The 20,423-nt window shown below is 41.7% G+C and overlaps 1 protein-coding gene across 1 annotated transcript in view; it reads right to left on the reverse strand.

The window, feature by feature from the left end:
• Nucleotides 1-688: 688 nt before the first annotated feature.
• LOC136885643 (alkaline phosphatase 4) overlaps nucleotides 689-20,423 on the reverse strand; it is a 40,476-nt gene continuing 20,741 nt past the window's right edge. Inside the window, exons 2-6 of the mRNA XM_067158338.2 lie at nucleotides 14,822-15,251; nucleotides 12,994-13,263; nucleotides 10,488-10,784; nucleotides 6,623-6,851; nucleotides 689-4,902 (exon numbers count right to left, since the gene is read on the reverse strand). Coding sequence (XP_067014439.1) covers nucleotides 4,436-4,902; nucleotides 6,623-6,851; nucleotides 10,488-10,784; nucleotides 12,994-13,263; nucleotides 14,822-15,220 — 1,662 coding nt within the window. The 5' untranslated portion in view covers nucleotides 15,221-15,251 and the 3' untranslated portion in view covers nucleotides 689-4,435. The remainder of the gene's footprint in view (nucleotides 4,903-6,622; nucleotides 6,852-10,487; nucleotides 10,785-12,993; nucleotides 13,264-14,821; nucleotides 15,252-20,423) is intronic.

Raw genomic sequence — 20,423 nt, forward strand, 5'->3', positions numbered from 1 at the left:
GGCACCTCGGCGTTTCCGCTAACCGTAAAAGTAGTTAATGGGACGTTAAGCAAATAACATTATTACTATATAATGCCAGTTAGAACACAAGGTTCGCATTCTTACGTGGGCACAGCCGGAGCGACAGAGACAGTCCTTAGTTGCCTCTCTGGCCCTACATTTATGAAAGTAATATGACATTTACGATATAGCCTAATGTGATGGCTGCACATTACTTGAGCTGGTGATGTGTAGATGGGTATGAAACCACAGTGTTGCAATAAGGCGGGGAAACAATTCAACACGGTTAAGTTTGGTGTTCGTTGATTCGTGATCTTTCTGGCTACCCGTATTTAGATTACTGTGAAGCGGAGTTCAAGCGATCAGAGATGATTTCTGATAAAATAATTACAGTACGGTAAAATGTCATTTTCCGTACAGTGCGGGAAGAAGGCAAATACGTCATAGGGGCCTAGTTTGAAATAGAACCTATTACCTTATCGGAGAGGTGCAGTCACAACACTAGCAAGTTGTCATTCTTAGTAATGGTATTACTAACGGCTGTGAGAAATCTCTGTTGTTGTTGTTGTTGTTCTCTACCCGCCTTACTTGGTAGCGGAAAGGACTGGTCAGACAAGCAGTAACTGGTAGGGTTCTTTAGTTTTTCCAGGAAAATGTTGCATAAGGGAAAATTATGTTTTACAACGTGTTTCAAAACAAACATTTATTGTCATACGATCCAGCGTTACACAATACTTAATTTTTACATGCACAATGTCCAACAATAAACATTTCGTATGGTACTTCCTTGTTAATGGTTTGGAGGAACAAGACAACTGATGCCAAACATTGTGTGGCACAAAAGTTGAGTTGAAAGCTGCAAAGTTGATTCCTTCATCAAGCTGAAGTGGTGTGGGCGGTAGAGTTCCACTTCGCAGCATTCTACAGAACAGACATTTCTCAGGCAGTAGACTCCTCTCTTCGAGGAGCGGCTACAAATACCAGATCACTGGAACGACTACCATGATAGGCAAAAACTCTCAAAACAGGGAGCTGTTAAACTCGATAGGCACTAGTAACATTTCAATCCCTTGTAACTGAAATACGTCGTAGGGTTTTTAATCCTGTACGAGGTGGTCTACTTTAGCGTTTTACATCAAAATCTTGCGATTAGTTGAACATAGCGATAGTCGATTACTTAAGTGAACATCTGTAATCGGCATATGTATGTCGCGTGTTTTAATAAGAATCGAGATGATATCAAGTACTTCTTTTTTAATAGAAATGTAGCGACATTCAACGATGCGGTTACTTCGACAGTCAGACATGCAGTACGTGTATGTGAAGAGGAAAAGCATTACGCATACCTCGAGAACAGTCTCCTCATTTTCGCCAGTGCTACATAACATACAGTCAATCTTCTATAAGTACAATGTTCGATATCTCGAAGGAATTTTCGTTTTCGGACGGAATCTTAGACATTTTCCTTAGCTGCCGAAGTCTAGTGTTTACAGTGCACTATGTCATCTGGTGTTGGTTAGAACATTGATCTGTCTCAGTCTTAGCCTTGGCTTTGACAATATTAAAGTGACTGAGGTATGAGCGATGCTAGTAATCCCATTCCTTATGCAGCCAGTCCCTGCTATGAATGGTGTGAAATTGTTGCTCATAGGGTTGGTTGATGCGGGCATTTCATTGGACTTGGCAGACCGATATGTAATACCAACTTCTGGCTCGGTGAGGGAAGCAACGGGAAACTACCTCACTCCTTATTTCCCTAGTAAGCCTTTTTAGTGATGCCCAGGCCTTCTATGACAGCTAATGGTAGAGCTGTTGAGGATCCAATCTGCCTTTGGGCTGAAGGCTACACATATATAAAATTCCGACTTCTAATACTCGAATTCTTCGATGTATCAAAGGGTATTTTCAACACCAGATGTAAAATATTTTTTCTGCATCTCGAAATACTCGATTATCGCCACATGAAACTAGTTCCTACAGTAGAAACCGAATTTAAGTCGTCTCAATACATAAGAAGAAACATTCTCTACACTTCCGTCGGGAGTGGATAATTGACTAGGTCCTTATAAACCCTACTTTAGTCTACTTCACAAGCCTGAGCAGAAAGAAAAAAGAAAGAGTTTCCCTTTGCGAAAAGCTACTGCTCATATAGGCCCTATGTCTCATTTAATAAATGAAACTCAATGTTATATCAAGGAGAACTGCAACTCTATGTCAAAGAACGTAACTTGTAGCCGCAGCGTCTTTGGTGACCAAGGCCTACGGGAACGACTTATGTGACGTCACTTGCGTCACACATTTTGTCGCGTTACACAAATTTTCGGATGACCTCCAGCTATAAAGCATAATCATGTCAAAAAGCAAGATAAAACGACCGACTTCTATTTAAAGATATGAACTGTTGAGTTTCTTAAGAAGAGCATCTTCTTTATTAAGGCATAATGAAATTGATTTTTAAAACACTATATTTTCATGCGATATCTAATAATACCTGCCTGATGGATACAGTACTTTTGCATCCATCTCTTGGCACAGGCCAGAGTAAAGTGTAGCTTCCATCGAAGTCCCAGTCTCATCCATGGCTGTGACAATATGGAAGCTGCTGGGGTATGGGTGGTGCTGAGTAATGACATTCAGAGCACTAGTATATCTGAGTGTTATGAAAGGTGCTTCTCACAGCGTCAGTCGTGCTGCAATAGTACTTTCTGACCCAGTGAGGAAAGCAATGGCAAACTACCTCACTCCTCATCTTGCCTAGTACGCCTCATTTTGGTGCTGCCATTGGTTTTTGGGGTTTCCTTATAACCGCATAACCTTTGGTGGTGCTATTTGAGGATCCAACCAGCCTCTGGGCTGTTGACCTGACAGACAGACATCTAATAATATTGAAATTATAGGTGTAGAAAAAGATATTGGCATTTTCGACAAAAATTAGGAAGTAACGGTACGGATGATTTCTTTTCTTTTTGGAACCGATATAGTACGCTTCGAATTTTCGATAACTGGAAGCATTTTCAGCTTCCGTAATCACTTCGAGACACCGAATTTCGACTGCAGATGCATCGCTGTATCTGACTGCTTACGACCAACCGTGTGTGCGGCAGAAATAATTAGTTTCGTTAAAGAGAAAACTTGATATCGCTGGCTCAGAATTTATTACAACACGCGATACACATGTCTCCCAGGCGCGCTACCCTGTATGAGCAGAAGTCAGCCAATGGTTTTGCAGTATATTAGCGGAAAGCCTGCTGCCTGTTCTTTATCGAACACTCACACAACTGTCAAGGAAGTCTGAACACACACTGTTTTTGTTTTGTTTTACACGCCAACTGTTGAACACTGTTCGCCACATAATACTGTTTTCCTTTGTTTCTTTGTCACTGCGTCCGTAATCACAGTCTTTCTTTGTTTACGAACACGTACCGAATAAGTTATTCTCCTTTCGAATTCATCGTACAGTTTATGCAAACAATTTGCAAAGCGATTCGACTGCACTCCGACATTTATCTCCTAGGTTATGTCACTTTGACAATATTGTTGTGGCCCAAATGTCCCAGGAAATTCATCGCAGACTTTGGAAAGGGCTGGAATGTCTCTGAAGTTTGGACCCGATGAAAGGAATATGTCCGGTAATGGTCGGCGCCAGTAAAGCTTTAAAGAATGTCACGGAAATACTGATACAGGAAAATGAGATTCTGTCACTCTGGATTATGCCAAGAATTATTTTATGAGATGTAAAAGACAACTTACGCTACGCCGAGAATATGAACATAATAATAATAATAATAATAATCGCATAGTCCCAGCTACCGTGTGTGCAGACATTTTAGTTTGACGCCACCTGTTCGTCAATTTCGACGTTCCGTTTTACTCTAGGTCCACTAGATGGCAGTGTAAACGGAAATTCTCTTGGGCGTCTAAGGCTGGATTATAACGATTTTTGTCAGGTAAATACCATATGTGTCACCAGAGATCTTTTACATCCGGACGTCTTACGGCATGGAGTGTCGTATGGACTTTTTTGACACTCCAAAAGTGCGACTACCTCTGCCGGGTTTGAACGCGCTATCTTGGGATCCGGAGGCCAGCACTCTACCACTGATTTCCAGCTGTAATAATAATAATAATAATAATAATAATAATAATAATAATAATAATAATAATAATAATAATAATAATAATAATGATGGACGGAAGAACGGAAGAAATGATGAAGAGATTCTGCTAAATAAGTTCAATGGCGCTCCTTAGCTGGGCTCAACGTTGTGAAATGATAATAATCGTATGAGCGCTTTTTAATTCGACACTGTGTAGGTTGCATGCGTGTCCATGTCAACTCTCTAGCTGACGACACAGTAAACCGGATGTGTGCCTGTGTGTTAATATATTTTGTGCAGAGATCTCGTTTGATCGAAGTGTAGTCGAGTGAAGACAATCAGTGAAGTGAGAGATAGAGCGCGCTGCCCACGATGAGGGCCAATAGGGGCGCTACTCTTCCTCCGGACGACCTGTCGGTGTAGGTGACCTCCCCGCTGGGTCCAGACTCCTTGATGGAGGCCGACACCTCGTTGCCGGCCGCACTGCTGTGCTCTCCCACGCGCATCAGTCGCGCCATGGCTGTGGCCAGGTAGTTCTGCTCGAAGACGCCGCCCAGCAGCGCCGCTCCCGGCCCTGTGGAGTACACCGGAACGTCCTCTCCGCCGTGCGTCTCGTCGTGGCCCGTGTAGATCCCCGACATGTGCTGGTACCTCAAACCCGCCCTCTCCTCCTCGGAGAAGCTCTTGAGAGGACGCCCGCCGTGCACCTTGGCGCCAGGGCCGTTGGCGTAGCTGATGGTCTCGTAGGGCACCGCCTCGGCGGGGTCGTCATCTTCGTCCATCGTCACGCCCAGGATGTCGCTACCTGAGGACAAAAAACGTCAATATTAACTTCAGTCCTATCACGGCTTTTAGTGCTGAAATAATTTCTCAGATGTGTCGAAAATTCAAGGGCAGGGAGGTTTTCAAACTGTGAGACCTGGATAGCTCTTATCAAACTAAAAATTTAAAAAAAAAAATAATAATTCGAAAATCACTTCCGACCTAGATGCAGTTCCGGAAAAACAGCCTAAAATCTCATGTTTTTTCTCGTTTTCTTTTTTATTCAAGTCCTAGACAAATTAATTTATCTGCATAATTCTTTCTGTAATGTGTTTCTTGGTTCAATACCTTCAGGTGTTTTTTGATTTTTTGAAAAATGTGCACACGGAATGAACTTACAAGGGCCTAAGTGAAACTCTGCATTGACTCACATTAGCGCTCGTAATGGTAGAAAAAGGCAAACTGCTAGTCTAAAATCGAACGGATAAGGATGATTAAGAAAAGGATTGAACTTTTTAGGAATAAATAAATGAGGAAGAAATGAAAACCATTTAGTATGCAAAGCTCTTGCCATCGAAGAGAGCGCTTTGTCTAAAAAACTGCTGAGAGTGCCATTAGATATGGTCGGATATACTCTCTCCGAGTCAGACTAGCCGACTCTGACTGAGCTCGGGAGTACATACGGCCAGGAAGAAGAAGAAGAAGAAAATAAATAATATATTCTCATACTGTATTATATTTTATTTATCTAAAATTCGTAGCCTATATCCCTAGGACGTTTTCATCATGGAGTTACTTGCCTGATTTCATTTTAAAAAATCGTATAACAAGACATAACCTGCGAAATATTACCTGCTACTCAAAAGACGCTCAATGGACACTTGAAGTGGGCCTGCTCAATTATTTGAGATTGTAAAGAGTAATATTATTGGTCTATTATTTTTCTGTTTCCGTATTGGTTGTTTCCCGTCTTGTTCCTTCCCTTCCCGCCACAAACGTACTCTTGGTGGCTGGTTACGTCCAGTTTTTCTCTCCCACTTTCTTTTTGCCTGAGCATTAATTTTTTTTTTGAACCCAAGGCTGCTGGGCTGCGAGCATCGGTTGACGATTGTGTCAGCGAATGGCCGTGTGAATGTGTGCCAGGCTCGTAGCCCAGTATGCTCCCTTGCACAGAAATGGTGTTCCGATATAAACAAAACATGACGTCCTCCCACGTCCTCGCATTGCTGCAGGTTAGCAATGGATAGTGTAGGATTACTGAAGAGGGCTCTGCCATCTAAGTAGACCTATACATATTCCTTGACGTCTCAACTCTACTATAGCTAATGCTTCATTCTTTTGCAATCTCACAGACATGAAATAAAAGTTACATTGAAGTCTTAAAATTAAAAGATTGTGAAGTACGGTGTTTAATAATAAACCTGCAGAACGCCGGGTAGGCTTTAGATTTCATAGATAGGATGGCATGTAGAGCTGCATCAAACTAGTGTATGGAATGATGACTCAAACAGCAAGGTAATGTTTCTCCATGTAAGCTCCAGGTACCTTCTTTTTTGGAGGCTGCCTTGTACGAAGGGCGGGATGAATCTCATAACTCTGGAAGAGGTTCACATTCCTCTACAAACCTACCCAGTATGTTGTGACCTGCCCAGCTCAAAATCGAACGCTGCTTTGGGATCAGATGAATGCCGTCTGCGAACACTCCAATACTGAGATTCCCCTATCACTTGTCACGATGAGTGTGCTATGTGAGATTAACGTACCTTTAAGAGGGTAGCCGTTGATGGTGACGGCGTGCGAATGGTCGGCGGTGACGATGACCAGAGTGTCCTTGAGATCCACCTCCTGCAGGGCGGTGGCCACTGCCTGGTCCAGCTGGATGGCCTCCAGCAAAGCGAGGCGGGCGTAGTTCTTGTGGTGAGCCATGTCCACTCTGCCCCCCTCCACGAGAAGGAAGAAGCCAGTTGGACTCTTCTTGAGCATTCTGATGGCCTGCGCAAACAAAACAACATTACAGACTTGACGGGAGTTACTGATTTCTACCAGGATGTTATATAGAGTGTCCTTGAAAAATGTTCCGCCATTTACAAAAGAGGCAGCAGGCAACAAATGATTGAAAATTAGGTCCTGTAAACAAAGCCAGTTATGGTCTGCTCTTCACAACATGTGCTCGATGTGACGGCCTTCCACAGTACGTCACATGGAAAAGCGTATTCGTTGGAACATATCTGGTGTTGCCGGATTGCATCGCAGGCACTGAACACGCGTTCTCTTAGTTATCCACATCATTCATGGGGACTGCATACGCCATGGTGTTTACATGTCCCCAAAGCCAAAAATAGAAAAGGTTAAGGTCAGGTGACGGTTCAGGCAAGGTATGGTCTCTCGCCGGCTAATCCACCGCTCATGGAAGACCCGTGTTACGTGCCGCCATGTGCCGCTGCCCCATAACACAACACGCTAGTAGGTTTACAACCAATGTTTGGGCAGAGATGGGGAATCTGATTCATTTAGAAGAATCGGTTCATTTGAAACGATTCACCAAGATGATTCGTTCATTCGATTACCACGTGAATGAGAGCCGCAAGCGAAACTATGGAATCAGATGAACCAGTCCGTTATGTTCTTTTTACAAGTTTAAAAGTTACAAGAAATGTAATATTCAAGGTAATTGTTAGCAATATTAACAAGAGTAACAACCTTTTTGGAGAGCACAGTCGAAAACTCTGTAGTAGGCAGTGAAATACAAGGAAACACATTTTCGCCCACTTATAAGAATGTGGATGTAATGGCATCCTCAAATGGATCATGGTCAATTTGGGCAAGAGAATAACGGTTCGTAAACAGTAAATACCCGTACACTTTAAAAAGCAAAATAAATGTATATCCGCCCAAGTCATTGTGTTATCGAAGCAATACATCTGACTGTCATTTATTTAAAATTACAGTTTGCTTGTTCTATTGTATGTATTTCGAAAAGCATTTCGTCAATGAACAGCATCACTTTCGGGAACGTGAACCTTGAAATAAACTTAATCTAACATTTCGGAGCGAGCTAGAGGTTGAGTGTTTATTACAGTTCCGTGAAGTCCGGAACTTGAAACGAAGTGATCATTTCTTGTTTAAACAATATATTTTTTCCTGTAAGGTTATGTTAGGAGTGTTTTATTTGTGAACCAAACTTTTAGTTTTGATTAGACTAACTTAATAAGAGTCCTTCACAAGTTGTTAGTGGCTTAAAAAATGGTGGATACCCGATTTCGCGACATGAACCAGAACGAATCAAAGGAGAAGGAACCAAGGAACGAGTTGTAGCAGGCACCTCTCGATTCAGCTTTCGGTTCACTAACGAGTCGATTCATTTCGTACACTGAATCCTGATTCAATCGTTCAGTGCAATGATTCGTACATTATGAATCACACCTTCTGAATCTCGCACATACGATCCTCCGTTAGTTTTAGATAAGGCGTAATATTTAATTCTCAAATATTTGTTATTAGAGGTGTTATCGATAAATTCTGGATAACTAAAGTCATGTAAAATTAAATTTCCGATCATTTACGTCTTGTATATTCTTACCGCACGGGAGAGCTGCCTCTGTGGATCCGTGGTAGAGTGTCGGCCTCCGGATCCCAAGATAGCGGGTTCAAACCCGGCAGAGGTAGTCGGATTTTTGAAGGGCGGAAAAAAGTCCATTCGACACTCCATGTCGTACGATGTCGGCATGTAAAAGAACTCTGGTGATACATTTGGTATTTATCCGACAAAATTAATTAAATCTCAGCCATAGACGCCCAAGAGAGATCCGGTTTACTCTAGGTCCGCTAGATGGCAGACAGAGTAAACCGGAACGTCGAAATTGACGAGCAGACAGCCAGATGGCGTCAAATCGAAATGTCTGCAAACGGTAGCTGAGGCCATACGATTATTATTATTACTTACCGCACGGGATATCAAAACAGAGATATTCATGGATTTTTATTTTTTGTTGCTACGTCCACATCAACGCCGAGTCACGAGGAAATGGGCGAAGAGAATTTAATGAAAATCGGTATGTAATGTCGGGGAATAAGGAACTAGAGCCTAGGCTATAAATAATTTAATTCATGTTCACTGAAATTGTAGTTTAGGGGAAGGCACCTCAATTTTAATTTTTAAATACCTATGAAAGTGCAAGAACGGCAACTAGCTGTTTGGATAACGTCTTAAAGGCTTTGTACACCTGTCGGTGTTTTCTTGAATATGAAAGCCAACCACACACAGAAAGCCATGCTAAGCAATGCCAAGCTCTGTTGTGTTATGTCTCCAATAAAAATCTAAGCCAAAATACGCTAGGCAGCCTTTTAAAAATGAGGGATTAACTGAAGAGGAGAAGATATGAATACGTGAAATTTGAAGGAGAACAATTTGTGGTGAATTCCATCATTTTATTCAACCACTGCATGGAAATGATGAAGAATTCAAATATATTACTTTCGTCTAAATCAGGAGCAGCTTCATGAATTTCTGTATATTCCACTGTGGAACATATTAAGAAAAAATGAATATTAAGTAGGTATCCAAACTATAGAATGTAGGGTAAAAATGTATGCAACAGTAATAAATGATACGTACAATGAGGCTCGCAAGCGCCGTATTGCCTACTTACAATTGTCCCGCATACACTAGTGATGCATGGGGTGCCTAATCACTTGTTTTCGAAGAAGCGCTACAACGTGCTGCATTGTGGATGTTGTGTAACAAATACTTTACTGCACACGTTCCACAACAGGGTGCATTTGTAAATACGCCAAAGATGCAGAAAATAAAATTCAATAACTTATTAATTTATATACGTGTAGACATTGCACTCTACAAAAGAGTTGTTTGTATGAAACAAAGTCTAATACTGTTCGGTGAAATACGTGCGTACAAGGCAGATGTCTGTTTGGAGCTTCGGCTGCATTCTCACCAGATTATCCATAGATTAAAATGATGTCTGTGTATTCGTGGTTGTTGAACACACTAGCCATTGCCGATATTCAGACAGCAAATGTATCTGCTGTACCATACACCAGCCTAGTACTATGCGGTCTAAATGATGTTGGGGTTGCATTAGACGGGTAGCGCAGAGGAACATGCTGCAAGCGACCGTCCGGTTGTTATCTCTTCATATTCTGACGTAACCTGCCTGCTGGCAGTAGTGCCCCTGTTAGTAGACATCCCATTCATCATTGTTGCATACGGGGCATTTATACTAGAAAGTACGGCGCTCGCGACCCGCCTGGTATATTTTTTCTTCAATCAGTCTTTCTTTCTTTTTTCCTTTCGTCAGGCTTTCATGACAATTAACAAACACAGAAACAATTAAGCAATAGCTACTGTATTGACATAATTCACGAAAGCCACTCACATGAAACGACCGTTTGCTACATTCTGGGCAAAACAGTGATTGTGCGCATTCGGGAGGCCGATTGCAGCTATGAAAATCGCCCCGTTGGCGAGCCGTAAAATTTAGTTGGCATTTCATAGGTTGTGGTGCCCTTTACACGATACTTGGATTTTTTATACAGGAAGTAGGGGGAGACGAAATCAAGATCAGCAACAGTGAGAAGAAATATAAAAGTGCAAAGGGCCCGAGTGAGTACCTGTCTGGTCATGTTGGAGAGCGAGGGCTGGCCACTAGGGCTGTTGTCCCTCTCGGCCTCGTAGTCCATGTGCCCGCCGCTGAAGAGGCCCATCAAGTAGTCGGCCTCCTCCACTAGTCCTGGCCTCATCAGCTCCTGCGTGTTGTTCACGTACACTCGCCGACCAGCTCCCAGCTTCAGCCACTCCTGGGCCAAGTTCCTGCCGTCACTGCGAACACACGAGTTGTCCTCGTCGCGGTCCGCCAGCCCTGTCACCCCCATCTGACGGCGACCACCGCCCAGGACCACCCGCAGATCCTGAAAAACAAACTTGCTGTATCCAACATCCTGATTCAACCGATTTTAGGACATAAGAGGAAATTACAGAACTGTTGTACAATTTAGGAACACTGCCACATACAATCTTTTGAAGATAAACCACTAAAAAAAAGAGGCCCAAACGGACCGTTTCCGAAAGAGGAGAGAAAGATGAAAGGCGAAACAAGGAAGAGGTTCAGGAAAGAGAAAAGAACAAAGTTCCATCTATGCTGTGCATAGTTAATCAAATCCAGATAATAATAATAATAATAATAATAATAATAATAATAATAATAATAATAATAATAGCCGGGCTGAGTGCCTCAGACGGTTGAAGTGTTGACCTTCTCACCCCAACTTAACAGGTTCGATCCTGGCTCAGTCCGGTGGTATTTGAAGGTGCTCAATACGTCAGCCTCGTGTCGATAGATTTACTGGCACGTGAAAAATCTCCTGCGGGACTAAATTCCGGCACATCGGCGTCTCCGAAACCCGTAATAGTAGTTAGTGGGATGTAAAGCCATTATTATTACTATTATCAAAGTGAATAAATTAGATGTACTGAAAAGATTAATTTTTCGCAAAATACTCGGTCCGCCAAGAATTACATAAGTCTGGAAATCAAGAAGTAATGATGAAATGCATCGGAACATAGAAAAGATAACAGAAACAGGGCGGAAGACAGTACTGATATTTTTGTACATTTATACAGAATGGATGACAACAGGTTAACCAAACAGACCTTCAAATATTTTTGGAACAAAGAAGTCAACAACAACCTGGAATCATGAAGCCAAGAAAGATTTGGAAAGAAACAATATAAGAGAAGAAGAAGAAGAAGAAGAAGAAGAATACGAAGAAGAAGAAGAAGAAGAAGAATAAGAAGAAGAAGAAGAACCCCAACTAGAGTATGGTTCCAGTGTACGGGACCCTCACCAGGATTACTTGATTCAAGAACTGGAAAAAATCCAAAGAAAAGCAGCTCGATTTGTTCTGGGTGGTTTCCGACAAAAGAGTAGCGTTACAAAAATGGAAGACTTGGGAGAAAGGAGACGAGCTGCTCGACTAAGTGGTATGTTCCGAGCTGTCAGTGGAGAGATGAAATGGCGTATGGCTTTTAGTGCTCGGAGTGTCCGAGGACATGTTCGGCTCCCCAGGTGCAGGTCTTTCCATTTGACTCCCTTAGGCAACCTGCGCGTCGTGATGAGGATGAAATGATGATGAAGACGACACATACACCCAGCCCCCGTGCCACAGAAATAAACCAATGATTGTTAAAATTCCCGACCCTGCCGAGAACCGAACCCGGGACCCCTGTGACCAAAGGCCAGCACGCTAACCATTTAGCCATGGAGCCGTACGTCAGTGGAGAGATGGCGCGGAATGCCATTAGTAGACGAATAAGTTTGAGTGGTGTCCTTAAAAGTAGGAAAGATCACAATATGAAGGTAAAGTTGGAATTCAAGAGGACAAATTGGGGTAAATATACATTTATAGGAAGAGGACTTATGGATTAGGATAACTTACCAAGGGAGATGTTCAATAAATTCCAATTTCTTTGGAGTGATTTAAGAAAAGGTTAGGAAAACAACACGTAGGGAATCTGCCACCTGGGCGACTGCCCTAAATGCAGATCATGTTGATTGATTGATTGATTGATTGATTGATTGATTGATTGATTGAAGAACAAGAAGAAGCAGAGAGAAAGTGTTAAGAATGGAATGATTCCAAGTTGGAAAGAGAAAGAAAACAGGGTCAAAATAGTCCAAAGAGAGGAAACGGACAGATAGTGAGAAGATGAAAGGACTTCTGGAGGAGGAAAAAGAAGGAACAATAAAGGGTGAATCATTGAAATTGGCAGGTGGTCGTTATGAGACAATAATAATAATAATAATAATAATAATAATAATAATAATAATAATAATAATAATAATAATTAATGGATGGAAAGTGCAACCAGAGAACGAAGTGAAAAAGAAGACTGGAGTAAAGTGGACAGAAGAACGAAAAAGGATCCACGGAGAAAGGATGAGAGCTGTTTGGCAACTCAGAAAACAGAATCGTTAGAGCTTTGCGTGATCCATTGGGTCCATACGCACATAATAATAATAATAATAATAATAATAATAATAATAATAATAATAATAATAATAATAACGTAGTTGGAGGAAGGAAAAGAAGTGAATCGGTCACTAAGGATGGTGTGTACCTTGCCCGGCGACTGTTCGACGAGCTGGCGGGCGATGTCCGCGACGCAGCCCACAGAGTGGTTGGAGATCTCGTTGTCGCACTCCCAGTCTCTGTGGTTGATGTTTGCGTACAGGGCGCCGGGCGTCGCGTGGGTGATGCGCGCGGTTGTCACCACCCCGGTGTGTTTGCCGGCTGCCTGCGCCCAGTCAGCCAGCGTCGTCAGCTTGGCCACCTTGTTCAGCTCGGGGTCACACTGGCCCCGGGCAGCGCGTCCGTCCAGACCGAGCATCTGAAACAAGCAAGCACGATAACATTCTGCACAAATCACGTGTTTTCTTTTAATGAATCGTCTTTTATCAGAAAGACAGAGATGATGATTCTGATTTCTTTAGCACGCTTTCTTTTTTGTTTAGGATGACGAATTGTTGAAGCAAGAAATGAGGGACAAGATACTAAAAAAAGGGGGATATTCCACAATTTGTGGGGGCGGGGAGCTATATTTTTAGCAGTCATTTTAAAACGACCAAAATTGTAACATTTTTAACAGCATTTTATTTATTTGAGAAACCAAAACAACGAGAAGCCGAATTCCAGAGTTCCGCAATGAAACATTTATTTACAAGCGAGGCACAGTAAGATAAATACAGATATGACACATAAGTAACGGTACAGTACAGTAAAAAGTGAATAAATGTTACTTTATGAATGATAGAGGGGACAGCAACGAGAAGAGAAAAAATGGAATATGAAGGAAATGAGGCATACGAAGAAGAAAATGTCCAGGATCCTGTCAGAGGATAGACTTAAGAAGGGTTGGAATGCCTATAAATAAAGTTATTTGAACAAGAGAGAGGCGGGCATACGGAATATGAAGCCTGGGTGGATTTGTCCTGGTTTTGTGAGTTGGGACATGTTGGGAAAAGAAGGATATAGATTCAGGAGAACGAAATATACCGGTAACAGCGTTACAGTGGAATCTAAGGTCGGCTACTTTTCTGCGAGTAGATAGTGGGCGAAGATTTAACTGATTACTGCTTAGGTTTCGACAATCAGGCACAGAAGAATGAATGTAATTCCTCTTTCCTCTTTTTTGAGCAACAGTATTGTACTCTTACTGAAGTAATAACATAGACAAATACATTTCACTCATCTTTGTGGTGCAATTTCTTATCCTTGAGATATACTGAACGTCTTCTTGCACTTGGACGACATTTCGATCAGGAAGTGAGTATGGCGTGTTAGTTCCCCCCTTTGTGCATTATATACACATGCGCGTTTAGTTTTCCCGTTCTTCTCTCATTCGTTCTCTTAATGAGCAACACCTCAACAACAATATATTTGAAGATATAATTGTTGCGGTCAAGATCGAGAACACAATGCTGCTGTTTCTCGTACACTAACGTCTATGTTTCCTCAGGCTCTTAAACCAGAGGGATTTAAAAGGTGCGGTTTGTATCAAAATCTTCCAAATCGTGTCAGTAGTACAGGAAAGATGTTACATTCTTAGAAAAGTTAACGGAAATACATTTCTTTTATGTAATTCAATTAATTACAAATCCGTACCAAGATTTGGATCGATCTTGATGGATAAATTGTCGCTAGGCTTATTCTGTATCATCATAGTCGCAGAATCAGGGCTTGATTAGACTAAATTGATCCAGACTATATTCGAGTTAGCTCAGTTAATACGTTCAGGCATATGACACTTCGTCAAAACGCACGCATGTAATACTTATGCAAAGTAAATCGAACTTTTATGTTTACCTTTTCTTCATATAAAATATCTCTTTAGTTTTAAGTTTGTTGAATATCTACAGTCTACTCTTGTGGCACTGTAGAGTACTCACCTTCTGGCGGGTCTTGACGCCACTGAGGAAGGCCGTGGCGGTGGCCGCACTGTCGGGCACCATGTGGTCCGTGGAGTAGGTCTTGGCGAGCCCCACGGTGGGGAAGCGCTCCCATGTCAGCAGCTGGCCCTCGCCGCCCTTGAGGATGCCCGACGCTGTGATGGTGGCGATGCCCATGCCGTCTCCTATGAAGAGCACCACGTTCTTGGCCCGAGCCAGCCGGTCCATGTCAGTCGCTCTCTGCAGAGCGCGGTCCAGCTGCTCACGCGCCGCCCGCTGCCAGTAGGACGACGTCTGCTCCTGATCCTCGGCGGACATCGCTGCTCCCACAAGTAGCACCAACAGCGAGGTCAGCAGCATCATGTCTGCAACAGAACGTCTTCGTTGTAGAGCTCTCATTCCCTCCACATGTTTCGTCCTCTGCTTTGGCCTGTGTGACGACAAGGGAAGTAGGATCAAGGCAACAGAGACCCTGAAGATGCCTACCGTAGCTATAGGCGAAACGTCAAGAAGCAAGAGAAATTCCAGTAAATTAATACTATTGCTCACAACATATTCATTCGTGAGCTTGCATTCGGGAGATCTTAGGTTCGAATCCCACTGTCGGCAGCCCTGAAGATGGTTGTCCGTGGTTTCCCATTTTACACCACCCAAATACTGGGGCTGAACCCTATTTAAGGCCACGGCCGCTTCCCTCCCACTCCTAACCCTTTACATTCTATTCTTCTTATTGTGTGCAATGATTACGTCCGTTTACGTAGGCCAGACGAACACGATTAAACATATATATTTCGTGTCACTTTCACAAGATTTGAATAATTTATTTTTATATTGTTACTTTCATTCACCTGTCTTCAGTCTCATCCTTGGCTTTGACAGTATGGAAGTGACTTGAGTTATGAGCGATTTTAGTAATGCCATTCCTTCTCCAGCCAGTCCCTGCTATGAATGGTGTGAAAATGTTGCTCATTGGGTCGGTTGATGCGGTCATTTCAGTGGGCTTGGCAGACTGATGTGTGATAGCAACTTCTGGCTCGGCGAGGAAAGCAAAGGGAAACTAACTCACTTTTCATTTCCCTACTATGCCTCTTCAGTGATGCCTATGCAATCTATGACAGCTGATGACGGAACTGTTGAGGATGTAACCAGCCTTCGCGCTGAGGACTCAACATATCAAATATAAATCGCGTTTGCAAAATTAAATATCTCGAAACGATATTGCTGTATCGCCTAAAATAATTTTGTTAAAAACGACAGAAATATTCGACCTACCTTCATAACCATACAGCCATGGTTGAAAAATAACTAAATTTTACCAGCATTTCATAGGTCTACTTCATATGTACACATCAAGATGTGTTTGTAAGAATATCCCCGAAGACACCATTCAGAGTTGGAGACAAAAACAGTTATAACTATATTATTATTATTATTATTATTATTATTATTATTATTATTATTATTATTATTATTATTATTATTATTATTATTCTCTAGTCGTAAACATACAGATTTACAGTTGATGCTCACTGGGCAACGGCGAAATCGCCGGTTAATCCTTTGTCAACGGAAACATCATCTTGCTCCTTTTCAGGATCACAGTTAAGTCATCTCAGTGATTATGTTACTTTCTAAAGCGGTACATTTGCTTCTAAGTTACAACATGTCTCATTCCTCTGCATTGAGCTCTGAGAATTTACGAACGACATCACAGTTAATTCTCTTTAAGATTTTAGTCTCGAGGTTCTTAGCAAATCTATGGATCAATGTTTTCCTCAACAGCATTTTCTCAACTATCGTTAAAATCATTAGCTATCGCATTAATCCACTTCCTTCTAGCGACATATCACCGCACGGACACACAAAATCAAGGTTATACATACTTTTCTAAGTCAACTGAGTTCTAAATTCTACCAGTGCATCGCTTTACTTCTGTAACTGAAAATAAAAGTTCACAGCCGACAGTTAGAAAAATCTGAACACACTGCGTTACATGGACATTGATGGTGAATACTCAAAAGACGCTATTAGGTTTGCTGGGGAGTCTTTCTGTTTTCACGCCCTTCGTGACCCTATCTGTGTCGGTACGACTTAAAACAAATTGTAGAAAGAGAAATTAACTACAGTAAGTTCCTCAGCTACACGGAGAAGCATGGATATGTTTATTTTCTCTCCTAGTACACGCAGATGACGTGCACTTGTTGCTATGGTTACCGTGGTGTCAGGAAATCGACATCAATCGACATGGCTGTCTGTATTCTACATAGATCCCAAACCAAAATCATATCCATATTAATAAAGAATACTCTAAATATCGTATTGTTAGATCATTCCCAATAAACAACATGGAAAATAACTAACATATAATTGAATCGCGAATTCAAGAAACAAGATAACTTCTACCGCCCGAAACATAAAACAAAACAGAATGTAAACATGATCCAATGCCGCCTTCTATACTTGGCCAAAGTTCGTGGCCATTTTATCATAGGCTTATATCGATACACGCATTCAGATCTAATGTTGTGGTTGGTGTTGGTCTGTAATGTAGCTCAAACGACATGAGATATCAGATTTAAGACTGCACTCTCATTAGCACTGAGAATCATTGAAATGTCACCGTTAATTCAATTCAGTTTTTGAAGTTTTACTGATTTAAGTGTTATTAACTGCCCAGTAGAGGTTTATAAAAGACACAACTCCGTATAATTGGGTAGACTGGGATTATACACAGCGCTTCTGATGCCAATTCTCCACAAGAAACGTGTTTAATATGAACGTCAGAAAGGCGTGGCTATATTATTATTATTATTATTATTATTATTATTATTATTATTATTATTATTATTATTATTATTATTATTATGCAGGGGCTACGTAACCGAGACTGTTAAGGCGTAATCAGTTCACTCTGAAGGATGAGGGTTCCATCTCCGTCAGGAAGTGGAGATATGTGGAAGGAGTTTTCGTGCGGCCTTCATGACCTGGTTCCGTCCTTCTAGTGCAGATCCTCCGATATAGGTGGACGACATCTCCCAAGCCATGCTTGAAAGTGTAGTGTGTGAGATGCGAGGAATATTCACAACAGAACAACTCTCGAACCAACCATTCGTGGTTAAAATGCCACGATCAAACCCAAGACTCTAAGGCTTGAAGACCACGACATGGCCGACCCAGCCGGAAATGAGCTATGGACCCATACACAAGCGGTGTTCCAAGTTTCTCTTTTAATAAGCTGACTAAATATGAACTATTCTGAATTCACCTTCACATCCCGAAGACCTACTGTCTATTTGATGCCTCTTCAGCCAGAAAGCGAAACAGTAATGTCCTTCACGGATTATATTTTGCAAACTTCTACAATAATGATGCTGAATAAGATAAATAAAGATAAAATAAACGGGCTCGATAAAGAAGAAATCCGCGAGAGAGCAAGAAAAATAGAGCTTGCATTCCACCTTACGAAAAACGCATACAACGAGAAAGCGATTTCTATTAGGACTAAACTACGACACTATTAGACAGTGTCTGTATGCTTCAGAATGCCTAGGCTTAACAACCAGGAGATACATTGAATAAATCGAGAAGGAAAAAGTTAAGAAAAATTCTCGGACCAAAAACAGATGCTGATACACAGCGATTACGCAGCAGGATTTCAGATACAATACGCAAACGAAGGGGTAAATTCTTTGGACATATTTCAAGAATGCCCCACGGCAGACTCACTTAAGATATTTTTTGATCATTTCAACAAGCCCAATAGGAAAGGCAACTCTTATGGTTTGTTAACACCAAGAAGGATCTGCAAGGAACGAACATCAGGTATCAAGACATTCACAACAGAAACAAGACACACACATCTGAGGGGTTCCTAGAGCCAGAAACAGCGCCCAAGAAGAAACAACACTGGGCGGCTGAAAAGAAAGCTGTGAGCAATGAAATGAAGGAATACTGGCGCCAAAGAAAACTCAAATCGCGAAGAGTTATTCGCGTGGTCCATAGTTATTTAAAACAATATGATGCTGATGTTCCGCCACCTGTACGGACCGAATTTTCTCAAAAACCTCTCCTCGATCCGAGGTAATCAGACTTCCCAGGGTTGGCAAGGAACACTCCAAAGTATTCGAAACGTCCGCAAACTGTACCTAAGTTTCAGAAAATAACAACACGGTTCAACCCGGACCAAGAACTGAATACAGTTATTTCGTGTCTACTTACAACGTCAATAAATCTATGATTCTTTTCCTCAAGCTTCATTTATGAAATCAGGATTACTATTTCCGAAATTCAAAACATGTTTTCTGAATTCTAAATAACCAATTCGGAATTAAATTGTACTTCTAGATTGAAATGGTATAGAGTAGCCTGGGACGAAACTTCTCCGCACAAGTTACTGCAGGTATTACTTTTACCTCGACAACTGGTTTTTACCCGTGATGTAATCAGCTGCATGACCTACGTGAAGGACAAGCTAGGTGTTACAGGATGTAAAATAACAGAGTGCACTCAATTAACAGAAGTTACAGACTTACGGGTGTCATTTAAATTCTATTGTGCCTGTCTTCACATTCTCAGACTCTTCCATAATTACCCGGCATTCCGCTTTTTTTGACAAGAAAAATCACCTTGACAGTTCTGTGTAATTCTGCCTCCAAGAACTTTGGTTTCTCTGGGAAGCGGCAGCGAGCAACAGAACAGTAGTCACTTACCGCTTCCTCTCACCGTTGCCGTGTGATCTTTCTTGAGCAACACGTGTTCTCTTCCGAACCAGGAGGCCAAGCGAATGGCTCTTACCTTACTAAAGAGCCACGTCTGTACATCAGTGGTAGCGGGTTCAAAGCCGGCACAGGTAGTCGGAGTTTTGAAGGGCGGAAGAAAGTCCATGAGGCACTCCATGTCGTACGATATCGGCATGTAAAAAGATATCCGGTGACACAATTCGTGTTCACCCGACAAAATCAATTACACCTCAGCCCTAGACGTCCAAAACAGATTCGGTTTAATCTGCCGTTTGGAACGTTGAAACTGACGAGGAAGCAGGAGATGGCGTCAAATTAAAATGTCTGCACACCTTAACTGAGGCCACAAATTATTAGAAGTATTGGGAAGGTAAGGCTATACACACTAAAAAGCAAATATCGCCCTATGGCTCATCACTGCTGCCAACTTGACTGGTTACATATTAAAATCCCCAGACATAACCATAACGAATTATAACCTCAAGATAAGAATCAATAATGAGGGTTCCCTTATACAAGTGAATGAGATATCAAGACATTCACAATACAAAAAAAAGTGTTACTAAACAATGTATGTTTCTGTTTATCAGTGACTGTCATACTTCCTGCTTGATGAAATTTATTGAACGACAAGTGGGCTCTTTTTCAGGTAATTTTGAAAATCTATACTCGTCATTACAGTAAAACCTCGTTAATTCAAAGTCGTTGGGACCCAAAAATAGGACTTGAGTTATGTGATTTCGAATTAGTGAACTCGTAATTCACAAATGCCAACTCTTGCCGCGTCACAGTATATTCTAAGATCGGTTACTGCATGCAATTAAGTCTGATTCACAGTTTAAACCTTTCAAAAGGCACGGAAA

This window comes from Anabrus simplex, chromosome 14 (genome assembly GCF_040414725.1).
Source record: "Anabrus simplex isolate iqAnaSimp1 chromosome 14, ASM4041472v1, whole genome shotgun sequence".
Taxonomy (NCBI): Eukaryota; Metazoa; Arthropoda; class Insecta; order Orthoptera; family Tettigoniidae; genus Anabrus; species Anabrus simplex.